Source organism: Conger conger, chromosome 16 (assembly GCF_963514075.1).
Source record: "Conger conger chromosome 16, fConCon1.1, whole genome shotgun sequence".
Taxonomy (NCBI): Eukaryota; Metazoa; Chordata; class Actinopteri; order Anguilliformes; family Congridae; genus Conger; species Conger conger.
The window spans coordinates 34,177,049-34,202,111 of NC_083775.1; the positions used below are offsets into that span (position 1 = coordinate 34,177,049).

At 42.7% G+C, this 25,063-nt stretch overlaps 1 protein-coding gene and 1 long non-coding RNA gene across 2 annotated transcripts; one reads left to right on the plus strand and one right to left on the minus strand.

The window, feature by feature from the left end:
• The first annotated feature begins 22 nt into the window (after nucleotides 1-22).
• LOC133114821 (uncharacterized) lies at nucleotides 23-9,099 on the plus strand. The gene is made up of 3 exons (XR_009705579.1): nucleotides 23-114; nucleotides 4,327-4,362; nucleotides 8,557-9,099. It is a non-coding gene; the product is annotated as an uncharacterized LOC133114821 (long non-coding RNA).
• Nucleotides 5,019-24,065, minus strand: ppl (periplakin). Its single transcript, XM_061224480.1, has 22 exons — nucleotides 23,814-24,065; nucleotides 19,207-19,306; nucleotides 18,611-18,765; nucleotides 18,105-18,225; nucleotides 17,427-17,549; nucleotides 16,459-16,500; nucleotides 15,983-16,144; nucleotides 14,810-14,917; nucleotides 14,606-14,701; nucleotides 13,338-13,460; nucleotides 12,578-12,724; nucleotides 12,327-12,478; nucleotides 11,801-11,901; nucleotides 11,551-11,708; nucleotides 11,187-11,365; nucleotides 10,427-10,565; nucleotides 9,687-9,880; nucleotides 9,105-9,255; nucleotides 8,781-8,864; nucleotides 8,568-8,684; nucleotides 8,181-8,273; nucleotides 5,019-8,070 (listed from the first exon to the last, which is right to left on the minus strand). The coding sequence occupies exons 1-22, from the start codon at nucleotides 23,858-23,860 to the stop codon at nucleotides 5,395-5,397; spliced, it is 5,268 nt and encodes a 1,755-aa protein (XP_061080464.1). The 5' UTR covers nucleotides 23,861-24,065; the 3' UTR covers nucleotides 5,019-5,394.
• Nucleotides 24,066-25,063: the final 998 nt, after the last annotated feature.

Consider the following 25,063-nt stretch of genomic DNA (forward strand, 5'->3'; position numbering starts at 1 on the left):
ATGTGTGTTCATTTATTCACAGGAGAATGTTCAGCGGTTACCCGGCATGCTTGTGCGATGTTTAAGTAGTTCTAAGATGGCGACCGTGCATTTGAGAATCGGAGATTTGGTTTGGTGAGAAACGTTTAATTGTGTTAAATTGTTTCATTTTTGTTGTATAATGCAAGGCGATATGTTTACTTGGCCGTTTATTTCAGTTTATTTTTTATATATTTTTTTATATATAACAGGACCGAGGTGCAAAGAAATGGTCGCACATTGAGCTGCCGAACGTTGGCAAATGACGTTCTGACCCAAACAAACCGAGTTGGCTCATTTTCACGAGAAAGTAGTTCGTTTGTTAGCAGAATAGCTGCACCCTGAAATTAATCCAAATATAACCAGTTACATTTAATAAATCCATTTAAAACGAATTTTAGTAGTGTTTTTGCCTAATTGTTGACGCAAACCATTAAGATGTTTTGATGTTTTACTACACAGACGCCTGTATTACAGATGGCTAGTGGCAGAAAAAGTTGCTCCCTAGCTCCAGAAAAGTGTTCTATCGCTACTGTGAACGAAAAAAAAGTAACAGGTAAATGACTATCTAAGGGGATTTTAAGCAGGTGGAACCTCACATATTTGATGCTAGAAACAATGAGTGAAAAGGGTAGTGTACGGCTATATTTGTTTTTAATGTTAATAGTGCATAGATCCTGCAAGTCTTTTAAATGGAAATGTTTTTCTTGTGTTACAAGAAAAGAAAGACCACAGCATAATGTTAAGCTATTGTTTTTTGTGTTCCGTAAAGTTCAATAATGGTAAAACAATAATACAATTAAGTCATTAGAATGTAAATGCCTAAATGGCCATAAAGGCCATTAAGAAATGTGTTCAACAAGGCCCTGGGGGTTAGGGTATGAAGACCAGATAAATAAACACTCAACCCACTTTATTTGTTTCTGCTTGTTCACTTTTAATATGTGCATAATAAACTAAACATATATATTTTTTAAATCAGTACACAAGTGTTGCGTGGTCCCTCCCAGATTCGTAAATAATCATGCACACAATGAGATAGAAAGATAAAACACCACATCACACCAATAAATAACTATTTACACTTGTTACATGGGCTGTGAGTGTGTGAGTGTGTGTGTGATGTCTTGTGGATGTTTGAAATAATAAAAAATAAATATATTTTTTTATAACAAAACTAACTATTTACAATTTGGGGTGAAGGGGGGTGAGTGTAACTAAGCTAATGTTTGTCAAATTGGGGCCCTAAATGTTTGGGTTGTGGAAGGCCGAGACACGGATATCGGCCTTGTCCCTGATTTCAGATAAAAATAACTGCATGTCTGGCATTAATTGAAAGGTGAAGACAAAGGGGGCCATTATTTCCTCCCCCAAATCCCCTACATATTCGTCTTGAACAAGTACGTGACCATCCTCTTGAGACCTGCATCATCGGAAGGGTATGCTGGTCCTTCTCCAGCTTGTTGTGCTTGTTGCTGGCCAGTCTCTCCCTCAGCATCACTCTCCATGGTCGTCACAGTAGTAAAGATCTGCCTGTCCACCTGAAAAAGATGCCACTTGGCAATGGTTTTGTGGAGACAAGATTGTCTTGGTTTGGCACACGGGCAGTGCCATGTATTCTTTTTAGAGTCATAAGCAGCTATTACCCTACCAAGTCTGCTGTAATAGGACACTTTTGGCTCAAAGATGGAAATATATTTCTTTGAGGGAGGCCTCCCCATGGTCACCTCAACCGAAAGAGGAACACCTGCTATTCTAGCTTCTTCTTGCCTATTTAAGCATGTTCTTTTTCTGTCCTCGGAAAACATTTTGGCAGCTACCATTTCAGACAGCACCTCCTCTTGAAGATGAACTGGTGTAGCCTGAGAATTTGGGAAGAATTGCAGAGATTTTAAATGTTTGCACTCAAAAAGGGCAATTCCACTCCTTGCAGCAAATTCTGTATTTGTATTGCATTCCTCCATTTCGCAAATTACTTGATGGCTTGCACCCCATGTTTTTTTTAAAATATGGATAGGTGTGCATGGCTTAAAAAAATATTTTTCGACAGCAAAAATCCCATTTTGGGGGTCCACACACTGGCATGCAAGGCGGTGTTGTTCTGTGATGTCTTCTACCCTCCTTTTGTGCTTCCTCCTGATATGAACCAGCAGGTTCCTCTTGTTTAGTCTGAGCCCACAAATACTGCACTCCACCCGTTTTTGCTGACGCACAGACAGTCTTACTGGTGCCACTGCCAAGCTTGGAAGACTAGACTGGGGTGCTGGAGGAGAAAACGGCAGTACTGGAGGACTAGACTGGGGTGCTGGAGGAGGAAACGGCAGTACTGGAGGACTAGACTGGGGTGCTGGAGGAGAAAACGGCAGTACTGGAGGACTAGACTGGGGTGCTGGAGGAGTTGTGGGTGGAGGCTGTCCGGAAGATTTGTGTTTTTTGCATGACGATAAATGTTTAATGAATTGGAACTTCTTGAGTATAGTTCCGGAACAGTAGCAGCAATGAAAATGTGCTAAGGGTCTGCAGTTGAAATGGCACTTCATGATGATTAAAACTAAAATGTAAAAAAGAAAATTTTTTATCAGTTGTCTTCTTTAAAATAATCAAAGTGGCATAAGGCACATAGCTTTGGAGTTGTGCAAAAACATTGCATCTCCAAGAAGTATTTTCAGTATGAAGGAAAAACTAATATAAGTCCCATTAATTGTTTATAAGTCACAAGGTGTTCAAAATGTATTCTATTGGTCATAGAGTTATTGTTATTTGTTTTACAGATATATCAATTTGGGCTTTTAAGGTTTAGGGTTCATGTTATGGTTATGTTTAAAGTTAGGTTTATGGGTAGGCCGTATAAATACACTATTGTGTTTCATATGCTTGCCTTACGAGCAGCCACGGCCTAAAATAATACATAGCTTTATAGAAGACTGAGTATGACATAAGTGAGATGGCTATAATTAGTTCAATTAAAAAGGAAATGTTTCAATGGCTGTTTAACATTTTGTTGATCTACAGGTTAAAATTACAATGCGATACATTAATAAAGAAGCATAACACACGAAAAATCCACATACCTTCATGCTGAACTGCCAGGCTGAGATGGTGGTTCTGTATGTGGTGTTGAAGGTGGTATTTTTCATTGGGATGGTAGACTTCAGGGTTGCAGAATGGACAATGATATTTTGTGCAACACACAGTGCATTGCTGTATTTGGGGATTCTGCCCTCTTTTTAAAATTGTTGGATGCATCTGTGGATCACCACACACACAGCACAAAATATTTCATACACGTGTTTCCACAGTTGCCAACTCTCACGCATTTGGCCTGAATATTCTTGGATTTAGCCACTACCTTACAGTAGTGTGTTTGCGAATCCCCCCTCCCCCACCCCATAAACTATCTCAATCGGCACCCATTCCAATTAAACTACACCGGAGAAACTACACGCTCGGCAAACAAAACATCTGGCCAAACTAGCTAGCGAACGTTAATATCATAGTTAACTAGTAACTAGTGACATAGTATATTGTTTAAAATCCCCTTAGATAGTCGTCACTTACCTGTTACTTTTTTCCCGTTCACAGGAATAAATAAACACACATTGTGGGCGGGGTTGCCTCGGAGCAACCCTGCCCACAGGAGTAAATGTTCTGCAGTGAGGAGTACTAGTACAGGGGGAGGGATTGCAGGGGACCAGGCATTCACATTCCTCCAACTTGCAAACTCCAGTGGTTACTGAAGATATTGCAGCTTATTTAGCCTCGGGTGCCAAAAAGTTCCACATTGAAATTCATTCAAAACTATAAATTTACGCTGGCAAAATTATTCTATTCGCTTGCTAGACCACACACACCGTACTGTGTGCAGTTCTGGGGACCGCACTACAAGAAAGATATAGAGGCACTGGAAAAGGTTCAAAAAAGGGCAACCAGATTGAGTCCATGTATAAAAGATAAAAGGTATGAAGAAAGACTTTAGATGCTTAATCTCTTTAAGCTTAATAAAAAGAGTGATTCGGTTAAAATTAATGAAAATTTTAATTAATGTAATTAATTCAATTACAGGTGATTCTTCATGGTGAGCTCAATTAGCAGAACAAGGGAGCATAAATGGAAATTGGCAAAAAATAAATTCTGTAGACATTTCCCCACACGGTACTAAATACTATTTAGCTTTTAGGCAAACTAACTTTAGTGGTTGGAAAAGGTGAGCATTGCTGGGCTGAATGGCCTGTTCTTGTCATTATGTTGTGATATATTCTGTCAAGATATGTTTTTTTTTTTAGTTCCTATTCATTCCTTCCCATTTAGGTACCATTCCACAGCTCCCATAGGAATCCATGGAAGGTAAGTGGAAGCTTGCATATCTCGACGGTTGAGCCCATGGACATATATGAGAAGATATATGGAGAAGCTTTAAATGTGTAGTGCGTTTTATCATTTCCCCAACAACACCTCCATAAAAAGCTTAAGCTTGTTGGTGAAGTTTTCCCCCGCTATTAGCTATCATGTTGCAGACAGTGTCAGAGCTAGATGTTGGATGAAGTCCAGGGGCGATTTAGACTGTCCACGTAACCTTACCTGCATGTCTTTTGACTGTGAGGAAAAGCACATTATAGACAGTAAATGTGTTGGTCATTGAGTGGATCAAAGACACTAAATGTTTCGGTCATTGAACAGATCACAGGAATCAAATGTTTCGGTCGTTGACTAGATCACAGACTGTAAACGTGTTTCTCATTCAAACGTGTCCTTATGTTTGACTTGGAAATATCAGGGAGTGACCTTGAATGTGTTACTGTATGCATGCATAGTGAATGTGTTACTGTATGCATGCATAGTGAATGTGGACCAGGGGCACTGAGGTCTGGGAAGAAATAACGATGACCAATTATTATGGATTAGCATCAGCCCAGCTTGTGTGCATACACGTTTTGTATTCAGAGTACCTTCAACTGTGAAAATGCAAACATGCGAAAAGAGATTTCTCTGAATGGCAGCTGTTTTTATCTCAGAGACATTTATTAAAATGATTCTTATTAGAAGTGCATTCTTATATATTACACAGAACATGTTGAGAAAGTACAGGAAAATTCCCACATTTGCAATAATGAAAGTACACGTTTTAGCTTTCCAGGAAACCAAGAGTTCCATATAATACGAAAATATAGAGAAGGTATGGAGTTCATAATCTTTTGTGAGAAAAAAGGAACAGGTTTCAAATTTATTAGACCACACCCCATGTTAATAAATTTAACTTGTGTAATTACCTGAAAAACTGAGTTGCAAAATAATGCACTAAACTAAACAATGTATACAGAAACATATGAAGAATTCTTGAATCACATTGAGTTAATTCAGGGCAAAAAAGACTGATTATTATTTGTTTCTGCCAGACACCATTAAGCCAAACTCTTGGATACTTAGTTCCTTGTTTTGGTACTGTTGCAGCTGACGCCGTGTGATGTAACCTGACCTCAGGGCATCTTCAACCGAGAACTTCGTCCCAGATTTTCGGTCAACGAGGACCATCGACTCGCCCTTGGATCCTGTGATGGTGGTCTCCTCCCAGTTGCACTCTTGGCTCTGAAGGTTGACGTACATTTTCCAGTCGATGAGTCCTAGCTTGTACGCCTCCTCGGGCTTCATCTCCTTGCCCGTGTCGGGGTCGATGACGACAATGGAGCGGCGCATGTGGCTCTCACGCTGCTCGCCCTTCTTCTGTGCGGCAGACAGGTTCTTCTGCAGTTTCTCGATTTCCCTGTCTTTCTCCCTGGTGACATTCTTCAGGTCGGACAGCTCCCTCTGGAGGGAAGTCAGCCGCAGCTCGAGGTTCTTTCCTCCACCGCTGTCGACTTGAGTAGACTCCGTGATGTTCTTAGTCTCCTTCACAGTTATCTGGATGTCGGACTGCACTCTTTTGATCTCTTTCTGCAAGCGCTGGACCTCCAGCTGCAGCCTGTTGTTCTCCTCCTGCAAGAAGTCCAGCTCTTTGGATGACTTGGTGTTACTGAAGTCCATCTCGGACATCTTGGAGTTGAGCTTGCTAAGCTGCTGCTCCAAGTCACGCTGCCTCAGCTTCTCCTCGTCCAGGCTCCTCCTCAGTCTTATGATCTCCTGCTCTGCCTCGGGATCCTTCTCCACTTGAACCTTCTCGGACCGGACCACCTTTTCCCTCACCTCCACCCTCTCCAAGGTCACCTGCTGCTGCACTAGGCTGTTGAGCTCCTTCTCCAGCAACATGCGCTTGTGCCGCTCCTCTTCTACCTGCACCTTGAGAATGGAGTGTTCCTTTTCCTGTTGGGGATCCTGCTGAAGGACCACCTTTTGTTTCACTGTCACCTTCTCCCTGTTCTCCTTATCCCTGATTTCCAGCTCATTGAGGCGAATTCTCAGTCTCTGGATTTCCATCTCTGCATCCCGCCGGGCCCTGCGCTCCCGCTCCAGATCCTGCAGCTGAAGTTCCAGGTCAGCTAATTGGCGCTGGAGCCTTTGGATCTCATCCTTGAAGTTCTCCTTCTGTCTGTGCTCATTGTTGATATTCTTGGAGAAGATTTCACATTCAGATTTTAAAAGAGGGTCTTCCTCCATTTTCACAACCTCCTGCTGGACATATTTCTCCCTCACTTGTGAAAGGTCAATCTTCCTCAGACGGATCTTCTCTTCATTCCCAGATCTCTCCCTCTCAAGGTCCAAACGCTTCTTCTGCTCATCAGCAAGTTTTCTCTTGAGCACCTCCACCTCCTCCTTGGTCTTGGGGTCTTCACGATACTGAAGAACCTCATTCACAACCTCTTTAGTTTGCACCTGAGGCTTGGTGTCCTTCCATCGCTGAATCTCATCGTTCAGCTGCCTTATTTCCAAGTGACACCTCTCCGTTTCATGGGTTCTGTCAACAATGTCATTCCTGAGTTGTTCCAGCTCTCTTTCGGTCTGTGGGTCCATCTTGTATTTGATGACCTCTTTGATGATTTCCTTGTACTCAATCTGAGGACCCCTGTTCTTTAACATCCTCAGTTCATCTTGGACGGATTTTAGCTGGAGCTCTGTCTCCTTGTATGCTCGCTGTTGTTCAACCAGTTCAAAGCGAAGATTAGCCACTTCATTTTCAGCCTTTGGATCAGGTCGAACAATCTCTCGCACTTTCTCCTGGACAATAACCCTGGATTTATCTTCCTCTAGGAATTGGATCTTCCTTTGAAGATCTGTTCTTTCTCTTTGAGAGGACCGACGTTTTGTCTTTTCATCTTCGTTCAGACGCCTGAGGCTGTCCACTTCCCTATGTAAAGTGATGTCTTTTTCCATCTTCACTACCTCTTTGATGGAGATCTTCTCCTCAGCCATAGCTTTCTCCTTCTGCAGTCGCTTCAGCTTTTCCAGCAGAAATCTGAGTTCATCCTCAAGTTCTATGCGGGTGTCGATATCTTTCTGTTTCCTCTCCTGCAGGAGGCGATACTCGCTCTCAAGCTTTGGGTCATTTTGCACTGTGATGAACTCTTCCTCTTTGATCACTTCTTGCTCCACGGCTTTCTGCTCTGCCAGAAGGGTGACGTGCTTCTTAATTTGAACGATTTCAGTGTCTCTGACCGTCCTCTGCCTTCGGAGCTCCTCCAGTTCATCCTTCAGCCTTCTCACCTCCTCCTCTTGCTCCCTGTCTTTCTCGATGCGGAGCACCTCCTTTACTGTGTACTGCTGTGCATCCTCCCGTTTTTCTGTCTCTATCCCGCGTAGTTTATACTTGAGTGTCTCTAGTTCACTCTCAAGGGTCCAAGTTGATCTCTGCTCCTCAGCAAGTTTCTTTTGGACTTTGTGGATCTCCTCATCAAGCTGTGGGTCGGGAACCCTCTTGACCAGCTCCTTCTTGACCATAGTGTCCTGTGGTTTCTGGCCTTCCAGTATGTAAATGTCATTCTGGATGCTCTGGATTTCTCTCTCAAGTTGCTCTCGCCGCTGGGTCTCCTCGTCAAGCTGCTTTTGAATCCTCCAGGGCTCCTCCCCTGGTGCTGCAGATCTGACAGATTGAACATTCTGCTGTACAATTGCCGTCTCTGGTTGCTGCAAGAGATTTATTGCCATAATATTAATAACTTTTTTCTTTCTACTTCAATCACAGGTGTTTTGGAATGTTTGAAATTTTCAGCGGATTTCATAAACTAATTTCTTACCTGATTTAGAACACTTTGTGCATATTCAAGGTTCTGAAGTCTTTGCTTGTTTATAGCATTTACTTCAGCAAACTTAGATTCAATTGCAGATTCCTGCAGGAAAGTAAATGTTATGTAATGATAGTATACAAAATATAATACAATGTAGTAATAGTATGCTGTTTGTTGTTCTTGAATGATTCAAACAATCTTTGCAGTCTATCTGCTGACAAATGTTTTTCTTCAGATACAGAAATGGATTAAATTGGTGCTATTAATTGTCTGAGCTCAATTATTACGTAGCTGCGTCTGGGACTGAACACTGAAATTACTTTCTGTTTTTGTGGTGGACGGATATTGAATTAATAATGAATAATTAATTTATTGTATTTTGCAGGATTTACTTACCTCATTTTTTACTTTCATTGCCGGGGACTCCTGCCTGCTTCGTTTGTATGTATGTGGAACAAGGCCGTCTTCAAGATCAAGGATCGACTTAAACGTCTCAGTGTCTGTTTCATAATCCTACAAAATAGCAGACAATTAAAGCAAATAGCAGACATTCAAATATTGTAAGTGTATCTTGTAAGTAATGTGTATGAATAGTTTTAATTGCATTACCTTGACTGCTTTCTGGTAGAGTTGAGAATTTCTTGACACACTTTTTAAATCAGACTCCTTTCTTGCAAGCTCAGACAACAGGTTCTGAGAAAGGAAAACAGAAATGGTGAGAAAAACAATCTGCCGTGATCTATGCTGAAAATGGAAGATATGTGATGCTAAACATATAATAATAATATAATAGTAATGATAATAATTGCAGGAGGAGATGGTATCAAAAGCAGCAGGCATCTCATGTTCTTGAAATGTATGAACTGTTGAGGATACTATACGGTTGTAATGTATGTCAAATTCTGCTTCATAAATGGCAGTTAAAGCACTTACTCTTTGGTTTTTCAACTTTGCTTCCGCTTGTCTGGCATCATCAGTTACCCGTGGCTCATAATTAGGTACTCGAGAAAGCCAGCTATTCAGATTGTCATAATCATTCCGATAGTTATTATAGGCAGACTTGGCTCTTTGAAGACTTTCAGACCTAAAAAACAGTGTCAGATATATTGTTAACACTTATGACTCAACCACTAATTGAGCCACAAATCGCAAATCTGATTCAAGTCATAATTATGTATCAGCTGCAATCTAATTCCATGTAGGAGCAGATGCAAAGATAAAAGATAATTATCAGCACTTGCTTCAAAATAAACTTTTAATATACTGTATAATGTATAACCATGATAATACATGATAAGTAACATCAAGTAAAGTTCAGTGTGAAGAATCAAACGCAGAGGAAACAGCTACTAGAAGCCACAATTAATATTAATTCATATAATATTCATCAACTAACTCCACCTCAACATTGCAGTGGGTACTACACTTCCATTAAAAACACCGAGAACACCTTTTAAATTCAAAGTGGCACACAAAGCAGTGGCTTTTCCGGTGGGGGAAGGAGAGGTGACACACCTGCTGTCGATTTGATTCTCAAGGTTGTCGTAGCGCTGGTTGAGCTTCCGGACCTCGGCTTCCTGTCTGTCAATGTCGGGACAGTGCTCCTGCAGCTTGTTGGCCATATTCTGGCAGCTGACCTGCGCTGTCCGGAGGTTCCGCTCAGGCTCAGTGAACACTGGCTTGTTCTGTCTCAAGTCTGAAGACATAGCCTTTTAACAGAGAGAGAGAGGGGGGGGGCTGTAAACAATGTTGGCCAGCAAGCTGAACTGCGAGTTGGTTAACATTAAACACAAAGATCTGTAGATAGCAACTCCTATGTGTAAACTCAACACCGGTGTTTGTTCTTCAGAAAGCAGGCCATGAAGAAAATGCGCATCTGAATTAACCTGTGATTATCAGCTGTTTAGATGTGCCAATTAACCATGCTAATGCTAATTAACCAATGAACATAACTTCATACCCATCCACACATATGCCAAACATAGGTCTGATTATGTAGAGTTTTGCATGATTGAGATATTTGCATCATATTCAGCATCATCGCTGTCTCACTCTGATAAGTGTGTGTAAGTGTAATTACATTACCTACATTACCTCCCCTGGAGCAATGCAGGGTCAAGGGCCCAACGGCTGTGCGGATCTTATTGTGGCTACACCGGGATTAGAACCACTGACCTTGTGTGTCCCAGTCATTTACCTTAACCACTACGCTACCGGCCGCCCATACGGATAATGCCCTCATACGGAATACCTACAGCCAATTCCTGCAGTGCGCTATCCATTGAGGCGGGGTCAGACGGAGCAGCTGCTTCCCTGGCCAGTTTATTCTCGTAGGTGGTCAGCAAAGCCTTCCCATTCTGCAGAGAGTTCTCCAGCTGGTTGGAAGCCTGAAGCCTGCAAAATGCAAACAAAACAATCGTAGCAGATGTTTATTAAAAGTCTCTCTGGTCAACTTCCTGTCGTCACATTATAAACATAGCTATAGTGAACTTTCCATCATCACAGTATAGACATGAAGATAGCTATAGCAAACGTACCGTACGAAAGCTATGAAGATAGCGAATATAGTGAATTTCCTGTCCACATAAATACAGCTATAGTGAATGTCCTGGCCTGCTAAAAATTCCATCTTAAACAAACCTAAACTGGTCAAGTTGGTTTAAGCTGTGTTTTCAACACTTTTGGTGAGTCAACCAGCTGTTCACCAGCTGACCAGTTTATAATCGCCAGCCAACAAGTTTGACACCAGCTTACCCTACCACTTAACCAGCTTTGACTAGCTTTATCCAGTTGGAGACCAGCTATGACCAGCTAGAAGTGTCAAAAATACAGCTTACACCATCTTAAACCAGTTTAGAACCCCAGCTGGAATTTTCAGCAGGGTGAAACACAGCTATAGTGAACTTTGCGTCCACATGCTTTAAACATAGCTATAGTGAGCACAGCTATAGTGAAGCGGTTTGTAGAATGGATGGAAAAAATATGGAGCTAACAGTGGAGTGAAAAAGCACACACTTGTCCGTTGAGAACTTCAGGAGCTGGTTGACCTTGTCGCATTTCTTGTTGGCTGCATCCACTTTGCTGTAGAGCTGAGGGGCGTTGGCAGAATTTGGGTTTGTGGCCAAGAAGGTCTCAGCCTCACGGACTTTGGAAGCTTTCTCCGGCTCGATTTTCCGAACAACAGCTTCAATGTCCTACAAGGAAAACATATGTGATGACTGGAACAACAGCATGAAGGACGGTTCAATTTCCACCAATGAAATTGCATTGTTACAATGAGGTTGTACGTGTTAACATTACAGGCGTTGTTACATTATGAGTAAACATTGCGGGTGTCGATAGAATTAGCTTGTTTCAGTAAGCATGTGAAGTTTTGAACCTTCAGCTCTTCGAGCCTGTCCTCGCTATCTTGGAGCATGCGGTTCTGCTCCAGTGGGGGGCGCATTCGAGCGTAGATGGCCTTTTCCTGCTTGTTCAGGTCATTGGTCACTTTCTCCAGACCCGCCATCAGCTGACGACACTGCTGATCCTGCTTATCTGGAATCGGTGGTAGAACAGGGATAAGTACGCCACACTTATGTGGGTAAGAAAGTAGAATGTGCCTGTAAATATACAGTTGGAAGCCTTACCATCCCCACTGCTTGCTGCCCTGAGGTTCTCCAGCCGTTTCAGCAGGTTGCCTTTGCTGTTAGTGGTTTTCTGCTTGATGGTTTTCTGCTGGTTAGCAAGGCTGAACACAAGCAAGGATGGAACAAGCTATTTTTTTTTGTTTGTATTCATTAAATAATGAAATTCAGTACATGTTATTTTACATTACAGATAGTGTCTTCTACTGTGGGCTGCAAATATACAAACAAGTCAGGAAACAGGTACATTATTGTACCACAGAGCTACATTTGTATACCACACAGGTAGATTATTATACCACACCAGTACAGTACTATAACACACACACATTATTATACCACATAGGCACAGTACTACACCACACACACACACACACACACATTATTATGCCACATAGGCACAGTACTACACCACACACACATACATTATTATACCACACACACACACACACACACACATTATTATACCACATAGGCACAGTACTACACCACACAGGCACAGTACTACACCACACAGAGGGAAACCTACTTTTCAGAAATGGCGACAGCCTCAGGATCAGTCGGGGGGATGAAGAAGCAGACTCCAGGGGCGGTCACTCGACTCCCTCTGGCATCTTTGATGTCCCATTTGTCCCCGTTGTTTTTGAGAAGGGTGTACTTCTCTCCACGGAGGATCTGTCCCTGCACCACACCCAGGAAAAGGATCAGTGACTGACCGTTTCCTCCTGATTGCCGAGGTTAGAATGCAAAGTCCAATGCAAAGGCAGGATGTGGTTTTACCCCGTCTGCATCGTAGTCACACAGAGCCTCCACCGGAAGCAATCTGTTGGGTGGCTCTCTGCGGAACTTCAGAGGCATGACCTGCTGGCTTCGCATCTGCAGGGCCTTCACACGTGCATCGTAGTGATCCATAGCCTTCGCCTGGTCCTATATACACACATTACATTACATTACATTACATTACATGGCATTTAGCAGACACTCTTATCCAGAGCGACGTACAACAAAGTGCAATTTAAACACAAGAACAAGTGCAAAGAGGACCTGAGAGGACAGTATAGTTCTGAGTCCTAGTGTAAACATGCAGAAAACCAGAACCCTTTAAGAGTACAATCAACTTTCAAACTAGCATACCACAATTGCAGCTAGAATACAAAAAATAACAATATCTATACAAGTAATATCTATACAATCTATACATAAGTGCCATTACAGTCTAAGGCTAATCATGGTGGTGAGTTGGGCAGGGAAAGGTGTAGCCTGAAGAGATGGGTCTTCAGTCTGCGCTTGAACACATACAAACACACACACATATGAACACAGATACACACACACAGACACACATTCACATGCACAGACGGACATGCACGCATGCACATGCGCACGCGTGCACTCCCATACATATGTGCACGCACACACAGGCATGCATTCACATGCACAGACAGATATGCACACACAGACACACACTCAGAGTAAGCACCAAAGTAAAAGTAAGTACTAGAATCTCAATCATCAAGAAACACGTTTAAAAAAAACGTACATCCAGGTCAGCGATCAGTCCCTCCATCTGATACATGTCTTTAAAATCAGGATTGTACTTCTGGGTGATCTCAGTGTCCAGTCTCTTCAGCAGGTCCTGGGTGTCTCTGGCCTCCTTTTGAAACTATAACACAATTGATTCCCATTAGACAAAGCAAAATGATGGAATCCACATCAGAAACACAAAGCCCCATGTATTTTCTACTGTGGTATTAATGGCAAACAATTAGCACCACAGTTCAACACAACCAACACAGTTCATTTTCATTCGACATTCATTCAGTAAGGTCAGCTGTTTCCTTTATCCAAGCTAAAAGCTAGTTGCACAAATGTTTCTAAAACATTAACAGTGCCTTAGAGATGTCGTGTTTGAGAGACGTTATGGATTATTTGGTTTGGACATTTGGTAAAGAATATTTAATACTGCAATGTGAAAGCATGGATTTTAAATAATATGACGTTTGTAGCTGCACAAGTACAAAGATATGTGGGGGGAAATATAAGCATTTGAAAGGATGAACTGAAGTGAGAAGAGTGAAATGGATGTATGTACACTCAGTGAGTACTTTATCAAATATTTACTATTTTAGTACTTTAGATTTATTTATTAGACTTATTTTTTAGACTTCTACTGCTGCAGCCTATCCACTTAGAGGTTTGACACGTTGTGTGTTCAGAGATGCTCTTCTGCATACCGCTGCTGTAATATGTGGTTATTTGTGTTACTGTCACCTTTGACCTCTGACCTCTCTCATTAACAAGGTGTTTTTGCCCACAGAACTGCTGCTCACAGGATGTTTTTTGTTTTTCGCACCATTCTCTGCACACTCTAGAGACTGTTGTGTGTGAAAATCACAGGAGATCGGTAGTTTCTGAGATACTCAAACCACCCTTCCAAACCATCATTCCACATTCAAAATCACTTAGATCACATTTTTTCCCCATTCTGACATTCGGTATGAAAAACTGCTGAACCACTTGACCATGTCTGCATACTTTTATGCATTTAGTTGCTGCCACATGATTGGCTGATTAAATATTTGCATGAACAAGCTGGTGTACAGATCTACCTAATAAAGTGATCTCTGAGTCTATATCCATAATAAGTGTGTTGATCAAGTGTTGCAAGGGGAACAAAAATGTGAAATATTTAATGGTTGAAGGCATTTTCATCCATTGTTACCTTGGATACAGTGAAAATGGGTAAACAGAGGGCAAGGAAGCAAAACGGAGCAACTTGTACTATACACACAGGCTCTTTGAACTTACTTTGTGGTATTCTTCCATGTGCTTGATATGGTTTTCCTCACATATAAGCAGATTCAGATACTCCTTCCAGTCGGCATGTACTGCTTCCATGTGGGCCTTAGAGACAGACGGAGGGGGAGGGGGGTTTCAGACCTACAATCTCCGAGACCCATCCAAAACTACACCATGTCTGACACAAGCCCCGGAACGGTGAACTGCGCCTACCTTAATGACGTTTGTCCCGGGATGGTTTGCCTGCAACAGCTTGTCCGCATCCTCATTCAGCTTGGTGATGGTTTCCTCTTTGGCCTCCAGACTTTTGGTGATGAAGCTCTTTGGTGGGAAAAATTTGCCAAAATTACAACAGGTTCCACACCGCTGATTTTACAGTGTAAATAAACAAAAATGATATCGTGAGGCCACCTATCGAGAGGTATTGATCAGTTAGCCAATCAATTTTCATTTTGTAAAGCACCATTTAATAACGTGTTTTTATTTCTAATTCATCAAATTTCTGTTGCGGCGGCACAGATGGTGCAGTATGTGCACACACATGCTGCCGCCTCACAGCAAGGAGGTCCTGGGTTTGAATCCCCGTTGGCCGGGGCCTCTCTGCGCGTGCATGTTGCATGTTCTCCCCGTGTCTGCGTGGGTTTCCTCCGGGTACTCCGGTTTCCTCCCACAGTCCAAAAACATGCAGGTTAGGCTGATTGGTGATTCTAAATTGCCCGTAGGTATGAGTGTGTGAGTGAATGGTGTGAGCGCCCTGTGATGGACTGGCGACCTGTCCAGGGTGTATTCCTGCCTTTCGTCCAATGTATGCTGGGATAGGCTCCAGCCCCCCTGCGACCCTGTTCAGGATAAGCGGGTTAGGATAATGGATGGATGGACCCTGTTCAGGATAAGCGGGTTAGGATGATGGATGGATGGACCCTGTTCAGGATAAGCGGGTTAGGATGATGGATGGATGGACCCTGTTCAGAATAAGCGGGTTAGGATGATGGATGAATGGACCCTGTTCAGGATAAGTGGGTTAGGATAATGGATGGATGGACCCTGTTCAGGATAAGCGGGTTAGGATAATGGATGGATGGACCCTGTTCAGGATAAGCGGGTTAGGATAATGGATGGATGGACCCTGTTTAGGATAAGCGGGTTAGGATAATGGATGGACGGACCCTGTTTAGGATAAGAGGGTTAGGATAATGGATGGATGGACCCTGTTCAGGATAAGCGGGTTAGGATAATGGATGGATGGACCCTGTTTAGGATAAGCGGGTTAGGATAATGGATGGATGGACCCTGTTTAGGATAAGCGGGTTAGGATAATGGATGGATGGACCCTGTTTAGGATAAGTGGCTTAGGATGATGGATGGGGGGGGTGTTGCAGCGCTTGCCTCGTACTGCCGCTGGCGAGTAGGGTAATCCCGGTTGGCGTCACTCCAGTCGTAGCCCATGCGCTCGCGGCCTTGTTGGTCCATCCAGTAGAGCTCATTGGTGCAGCGCTGCATGAAGTCCCTCAGGCTGTGCAGGTCCTTCTGCCTCTTTCCGGAGTTGGCCTAGGATCAGTCACCACAAGCACAGCTACCGTTACCTCTCTGCTCCTCCGGGCCAAATGCGTGACTGTTTTGGACTCTCGCATGCTGTTCTATGCTTCACTGAGCTTGTTCGGTGGATTGGAACCTATGAAATACTCTCAAGAAGGGCAAAGCCCACCTTCTGGTTACTCTTGGTTGGCTCAATTGCACCAGGCAAGATCAACCAAGAAAATAATTTGAATCTAAAACATTTATGTATTTGATGCAAGTCTGCACAGGTTCAACACTGAGGGGTGTGTGTGGGCACCAGGGGGGCAGGATTCTGCCATTCTTACCAGGAGTTTCTTGTACTTCGTTGACATGGTACCGCCGTAGTCCTGCAACAAAAGTACGAGAAAGGCATTAGGGCTCTGACCACAAGCTTTCGCATTCAGGTATGTACAGCTCTTCTGTGAGACACTGCAGGAAATGTCCTCACAAACATGGAACATACTGCAATATATTGTAAAAATCATAAACATATTATGACGAATACATTGCCAAGAAAAACATATGTATTTAATTTCCTCAAAGTAGAAATGATTAGTATATTTCTCAAATATGGCTTGAAGTGTTAAAATATCTTGACTAAACTGTATATTTAATCCTTTTTTCAGTATATTGCGTTTTCATAAAAAGTATCTGAAACACAAGCAGGTTGAATATCTCCATATTAGGAATGGGATAGGATGCAGGCGTTTAGAATGAAGAGTGTTTAAGACTCTTTTAAGAGAAAGAGCATAGTTTTTTTTTTTTTTATAATTCTTTTCTGATTTTTTTCCTCCCAATTTGGTAGCCAATTGTACCCCATGTGATTCAATTTGAGCTAGTATTAGATACACCCCGTCCCTCGGCGGCCCTACGGAGAGCGACACACCTTCTTCAAGCCGTCTCGCCACATGCTGGTAACCGTGATTCCGAGGCGCCCGAGGTGCCCGAGGTGCTTTTTATTGTGGGGCGATCTACTCACCCTGCCAAGTCCCTCCCCCTGGAGCAGCGAGCCAATTATTGCTGCTCCACGTGAGCCGGCCAAACTTGGCTTTTGGCAGGACCGAGAATCGAACCCCGGTCCCCAGTGTGCAACTGCAGCGAACTGCAACCGCAAGTCTGCTGCATCTTAGCCTGTTGCGCCACCGCGGCCCCAAAAGAGCATAGTTTTAACAGATTAACCAGACTGTGGGGGCCATCCTCACAGGACAACAGATCCTCCGTAGGTTGCTCTCTGTATGTTAAGACCATGATTGAGCACATTCTGCTGGCTTACCTTGTCACTGTCTGCTATGTGAGGTGCCAGAGCCTCCACTTCACTGTGGAAAAGGTTGTGTGCCTCCACCTCAGTTTCAACCGTGGGCAAGTCTTCCCCATATGGTTTGTTGTTGAGGGCTGACTGTAAAATAAGTCAGACACGTGATGATTACGGTGATGAAGAAAACAGCTGTAGTTATCTTTATTCGATTAATATCGTTATCATGGCCATGGTACATGCTCTTGTACAGAGGAAATTCAGATTAAAATGTGACCAAACGAAAAATGCAGAGAAATGCAGAAAAATACGGCAGAAAGGAAGGAGAAATGTGTAGCTTTCAATAAAAGCTTTGGCTTACTTAAAAGCAAGAGCACTGAAGAGCAGGTGAAGTGAAGGTCGTGTTTACAGAGAGGAGGGTGAGGAGGGGGCTGTTATGTCTGCGTGGGTACTGTGTGTGGGGCGAAACTCAGAGAGGGGAGTGAGGAGGGGGCTGTTATGTCTGCGTGGGTACTGTGTGTGGGGCGAAACTCAGAGAGGGGAGTGAGGAGGGGGCTGTTATGTCTGCGTGGGTACTGTGTGTGGGGCGAAACTCAGAGAGGGGGTGAGGAGGGGGCTGTTATGTCTGCGTGGGTACAGTGTGTGGGGCAAAACTCAGGCCTGCAGATGCAGCTCCCAGGCTGGACGTGAGCTCCTCACCTGCTTCTCGTCGATGATGTTGCCCCAGTTGATGCTGGGGAGGCCTTCGGAGCGCGTTATGTTGTAAATCTTGTCGTGCTCATCACGGAGTTTCATCACTCGAGAGCGGAGCTGCTTCATACTTCGGACACAGAACAGAAGAACCACGTTTTACATGTGTCATTAATCCCAGCTGGATTAGCTGAACTACACACAAGTCTCCTCACAAGTGAAATGATAAGCCTGTATTTCTCCTATAAACGACTTCTAAAAGAATTTGACAAACGTTCTCCACTACCAACGAGGATTATTCAACAGTGTTTTGTGTCTGCTAGACGATATTAGGAAGCAGAAAAGGCTTTATCATCTTAAACACAGCTGCCAATGAAAACTATGATAGCTTCTGGTGTTTAAGTCACCACTTAAAATGCCGCATGGCTGTACACACAAATATGGGGAGACTACAGTTTGTCATTAAACTGGGGGGAAAGGGTCTTGCTGTCTTCGGCATGGGGAGGGGGGCTTACTCTTGCTCAATCATCTCAGCCTGAGGGTGCTGAAGGCGAGTGGCGTTTACAGCATCCTCCTCCAGCCCCCTCAGAAGCTCCAGAGAGTTGAGGATCTTCTTGTTGGTTTCTTCCTGATACAGGGGCGCCTTCCCCTCATTGATCTTATTCACATCCTGCAAAGGGCAAACTTCGGTTACAAACGGTGGGAAACCCACATTCATATAGCATCTCAGAGTAGGAGCCTTTACCTAGGATCAGTTTTGCCTTTGAGCACATGAGAGATAATGTTAGTATTTGGACAGGGAAACCTGCTCCTACACTGAGACCTTATTTGAATACTGGCCCAGACCTCATTCACTGACAACAGTCGGGGTTGAGTCAAAACACAGCCTGGGCAGCCTGTAGCCTAGCAGCTAAGGTGCATGACAGGGACCCGGGAGGATGGTGGTTCAAGCCCTGGTGTAGCCACAATAAGATCCACACAGCTGTTGGGCCCTTGAGCAAGGCCCTTAACTTGTTCCATGGGGGATTATCCCGTTTTGTCTAATCAATTGTAAGTCGCTTTGGATAAAAGCATCAACGAAATAACAGACTAAAAATGAAATGAACCATACTTTGGTCAGGTTCTGCTCGGTGTCGTAGATGTTCTTCTCCACCTTGTCAGCATTCTTCTGCAGCTTCTCAATCAGAGCGGAGAGCTCGGTGCTGGCCGTTCTGGAAGGAAACAGAATCGCATTTTACAACCATTAACAGCGCTGTTCGTTCTGATCAATTAGGAGTATGTCATGCATGCTTGGCTTACAAAGTAACCAGTGCCATAAATTAGATATCAGTGTGTAAATGTAATAACAGAATTGCATTCACTAGACCCACCAAACAGTCATAGTGAAACTATCATTTTAGCTTTCACTGCTCCTTAATTAATTTAAAATAGGCCATCCATACAAGCTCAGTGTCAGACTACTGACTGAATCATATTCATTCAAGTAAATACATTTTGTCAGGTAGGTATTACTAATCATTTCTAGACAGTTCTGCTCCAAGAACACACAGATTCTCTGGACACATTCTGAGCATATGCCCTCCAGGGGCACATTCCCTATGCACTGTTTCAAATACAATTAGGCCACATAGCTCAAATAGTTACCAGACATGATACCCCAACTGAGCATGTCATGTCCCAAGTTCATATTGACAAGATATTTCCAAAAAATGGAACGTGAAAGTCATGTTTATTTCCTTCATTGCAATGAAGGCACCTTTTCTTCCTGCGCAGGGTTGTCATAATTTATATGTCTGTTGCAGTATCATCCTTGGCTGCCTTTCTCTCTTTGTATTGAGTGAGTGGAAGCCCCTCATCTCTGCCTACTGAATGATGTGCTGCAGTTTTCTTCCCTGGTGACTCAGACTGAAAAGTCTGAATGTTTTATTTGAACTTCGACTTTTACTCACATGTCTGTGACCCTTATCTAAACCCTTAAACACAGCTATTATAAACTCCATTGTCAATCTTTCCAGGTACCAAGCAAACACATACTTTTGTGCGTATCATTGCCCAGAGATGAGTCAGACTGAGTGTGCAGCTCGACAGGCAAGCTCACAGGTGCCTTATTAGCCAAAGGGGGGCGCTGATGTGCGATCAGACACCAGTCATCTCGTCTGAGTGAAACCCTCCCATCCCTGAGCAATGCTAGAACCAGCAGTGTAGTCCTGCGAGGCTGCCAACAGCAGTCAGTTTGATACAAGACCATGAGGCCCATACACACACTAGAACAGTGCCTGAACAGATATGAAACCGTGGGGTCCATTCACACACTAGAACAGTGTTTAAGAGATACCAGACTGTGGGACCCATACACACACTAGAACAGTGTCTTAACAGATACCAGACCATGGGGCCCATCCACACACTAGAACAGTGTTTTAACAGATACCAGACCATGGGGCCCATCCACACCCTGGAACAGTGTTTAAGAGATACAAGACTGTGGGGCCCATACACACACTGGAACAGTGTTTAAGAGATACAAGACTGTGGGGCCCATACACACACTAGAACAGTGTCTTAACAGATACCAGACCATGGGGCCCATCCACACACAAGAGCAGTGTCTTAACAGATACCAGAACATGGGGCCCATTCATACACTAGAACAGTGTTTAAGAGATACAAGACTGTGGGGCCCACACACACACTGGAACAGTGTTTAAGAGATACAAGACTGTGGGGCCCACACACACACTGGAACAGTGTTTAAGAGATACAAGACTGTATCTCTTAAACACTGTTTTGTATATATGCCATGTACTGCCCCTTAACCAGACCTGCCTTGTAAAAGTGATTTTAGAGGATTTCATAGTAAAACAAAGACTAAATAAAAAATATTTATACATGTCTTCAACATGACTGTGACCATTTCACAACAGAAAAAGGCAGTAAAGGCTTATTGTTTTGAGAATTTTTAGCAGTTATGTGGACTTGTACAGAATGTTCTTTACATAACACACAGCATATCTGCTTTTAATTTAACACAATCCTGACAACAGAGTATGCCAGCTGCTCCCCTCTCTGTTCCTTATGTTTTGATTTGTTGCGGTCTGGTCCCATAACAAAAGATCCAGTCAGAGCTATGAAACCACCCACAACAACAATATATATTTTCTTGAATTCATGAAAAATACTTTCCCTTTAAAAATACATTTTTCTGGAAATGATGCCCAATTACGGGCATATTGAATTATTCTTTTATTTTTATTTTTCAGGTACAGGTTGCTGGCTGTTTCAGATACAGCTAGTTCCAGCTACACATTACTGGATTTTTCAGGCACGTAGTAGCAGCTGTTTCAGGTGCTCAACATTGACTGGACTGAGCATTTCAAGTAGAAATTACTAGCTGGTTGAGATACAGGTTATTTATTGACTGCTTCAGTCACAGGTTCCTGGCTGTTTCATGTACAGGCTCTTGGCTTTCAGTTGTAAGCAAGATCCAACATGAATAACTGCCACATTTTTTTCTTCAGGAAAATGTGTCACTTTATGTGCAAGATATCTACACAGGTTCCTCATGGTGTCATCTAAACTGACCTCAAAATGCCTTAATCCAAGCAGCATGAATGTGAGAGTTTAAAGGCCACACAGATTACACAGACAGAGAATAGCTTCTCACAGGCTAGGTGATCTTGTGATTTGTATGTCAGATGCAGAATTATCTTGTGTGTATTCTTATATTCTCAGTGAATGGGTGCGGTCCTCCAAATGAACTGGTTTATCTAGTTTTCTACTGATTGTATAACAAAGCCAGCCATAACTAATGAATATGGAGACAAATTGATTAAGTCAAATGCGACACTGTATCCTAAGCACAATAAAACAGGATAAGCGATGCTGACATACACTAAAGTGGATTCCCCATTTGTCCAAACAAGTGGAAGAATGTATCATTTATGAATGGGTTATAATGAAAGATCTACTCAAATGAACTGAAACTGGAACTGTTCAAGAATGGTTAGATAATTTTGATCATTAAATTTGAGGTAATTATACACACACACACGTGCATACACACAGTACATGTCTGTGGGTATAAATATACATACACAAATTGTACATTTAAGTGTGTGGGTACAAATATGTGTATGCACTTCTGCTATATGGACAAGTTAGACAATATTCTTCTCTCTACCAGACTGTTACAGCGCACCATCACACGTCCTGCAGTTCACCACTGGCCAGAATTACATTCTTGCATACATGATTTTACAACCCAGAAAAATAATTATGTTTTAAAAAAACATTTTTTTTAAAGGAGTAGATAGTTGTCAAGCAACTGCTGTTTAAGCCCTGGTTGAGCCTGGTTGATTGGAAAAGCACGGTGACTGAATGACATGCATCCCAAATATGTGAAAAAGGTTACCCTCCTTTCTGGATGTATAGGGGGAGGACATGAGTGGAGGAGAGGATGATACATTGTATATGATTATTGGGACACACCCATGGAAGCCTACCAAGAAGCAATCCTACTCTGTGCCATGTATCACTCAACGCACCTGTCTGTGGTTTTGCAAAGGATTGTGGGTCCTCCACATAAACTGGCAGCATGACGACTTGTATTGAATCCTGCAAGAAGCAGCAGTACTGAGTAAATATACCAAGCCGCTCCTAACGCTACTGACTTGAGTGCTGTCGTTGGCATTGGAAATCAAACAATGTTATGCTAATCACAATAAATGAGCATTATAATCAATGTCATTCCACTGATAAAACTTAGATGAGTTAGTGTCGGAATGAATCTATGTTCCTGTCGCCCAAGCCCAAAACGCGTGCTGAAACTTCGGCTCCTTTAGTTCCTATCAGACCCCGAAGGGCTAGAAAGCCATGTTGCGCTCAGCCACACATTTCAGAACTTATTAGAAGCAGAAATGAGACACAGGGTGGAGCTCGGATTCCTCAGCTACTCCCTTTGAACTCAGTCAGGACGTTACAAATATAATAAATGACAGTGACAATATAATTACCCCCTATTGGACTGCAAACAGGCCAGATAATACTGCCCGGAAGTGCAGGGTAAGGTAGCACTGTTGCACTGTAACAAACCTCATCAACTTGAATCTTGAATTCATATTCAACAAGGTATTCCCCGCATTCTTTTTAAATACAGGAATTGAGTCGGTAAAGACATTGCTAAAATATTCTCGGTCGGGTTATGTTAAGAAGGGGACAAACTCTATTGTCAGTAAAGCCATTAAGAAAAGCCTAAAAATAAAGTATTTTAAACCGAAATATCATATGGATCAGTGTGAAGAAGAGAATACAGCGCAATCGAACATGTGCATGCTTCATCAATGTACTTTGTTTCAGATGACCATGGTGCATAAAAGCTAACGAGCGTAGTGGAGGTGAGCTGTTAGGGGGTGTGTTACACGTACATAATTCAGATACAGTAAATCACCAGATAGCTGTGAATTAGTTGTAGCTCTCTATCTCTCTCACTCATCGCTCAAAGGCACTTTGAATACGTTTCTTTCATTTCATTTATTTTTTTATTTTTATTTTTTTGTACGTAAACAAGCCAGTGGAAACAATCCAAATACATGTCTGACTCATTACAGAACATATACAGGACATCCACCTCGCGCGTTTCTTTCAGTGTGGCAGGTTCAAGAAACACTACACGTTGTTACCGGAAACCCATAAAGAGACGAATAGGATGAATGTACTCACTTTTTCTGCGTAATGGTCACGCTGTTCTTGGTTTTTTTCTTGAACATTGTGGCAGGCAGATAATCCTTACTTTCGGAAGTGCACTAAAACAATCCTAACGGTGAGATTATTCCTATGTATTCTGCTAAAGTGTAAGCTTGGTTCAGGTGGAAGTCAAAGCAGGCAGAATCGTCGCACCCTTGCTCTGGTACAACACATCCAACACTCAACACGAACTCCGCACTCCGTGCGTAGGAACCCTGATGAAATACGGACTGGACTACTCCCATTAAGGTGGTGCATACCTGCAATGCTGTCAGCTCGTAGGCGGGTCGCTATTTGGGTGTAACGTTATTAAAACAAACAGAATGTGGCTGGTATGCATGTGCTGTATTCAAGGCTGAAATATAATTTCATATTAAAATGTAAAAAGAGAACACGTCTGAAAAGCCATGTTTTCCCATCTAGTACCAAAAGGTTAGCTAAACTATTTTGTTGTTGTTGCAAAATTCGTAATCACATCTGAATTTAAAATAATCCTAATTTCGGATCATATAAGAACTATGACCTAAGAACGTCCTGTCTATTCACTAATTCATGTGCTTTTTAAATGTATTCAGATCCACGTGTACAGGTGCATCTCCAAAAAGTTGTGGAAAAGTTCATTTGTTTCTGTAATTTCATTCAAAAAGTGAAACTTTCATATATTCTAGATTCATTACACATAAAGTAAAATATTTTGAGGCTTTTTTTGTTTTCATCTGGATGATTATGCCTTAGAAATCCAGTGTCTCAAAATATTAGAATATTACATAAGACCAATAAAAAAAGAAAAAGATGTATAGTGCAGAAATGTCGACCATCTGAAAAGTATGTTCATTTATGCACTCAATACTTGGTCGGGCAATCATGGGGAAGACTGCTGACTTGTTGACAGTTGTCCAGAAGACGCTCATTGACACCCTCCACAAGGAGGGTCAGCCACAGAAGGTCATTGCTGAAAGGGATGGCTGATCGCAGAGTGCTGTATCAAAGCATATTCATGGAAAGTTGAATGGAAGGGAAAAGTGTGGTAGGAAAAGGTGCACAAGCAACAGGGATGACCGCAGCCTGGAGCGGATTGTCAAGAAAAGCCAATTCAAAAACTTGAATCACTAGGAGCTTCACAAGGAGTCAGTGCATCAAGAGCCACCACGCACAGACGTGGTGGCTACAAGTGGGCTACAAGTGTCACATTCCTAGTGTCAAGCCACTCCTGAACCAGAGACAAC

Coding starts and splice junctions, on each gene's coding strand:
- ppl (XM_061224480.1), bottom strand. CDS start 23,860: ATGTTCAAGAAAAAAACCAAGAACAGCGTGACCATTACGCAGAAAAA. Junction 11,709..11,800: donor GGCAGCAAGCAGTGGGGATG/GTAAGGCTTCCA, acceptor CACCGATTCCAG/ATAAGCAGGATCAGCAGTGT. Junction 9,256..9,686: donor GAGAATCAAATCGACAGCAG/GTGTGTCACCTC, acceptor ACTGTTTTTTAG/GTCTGAAAGTCTTCAAAGAG.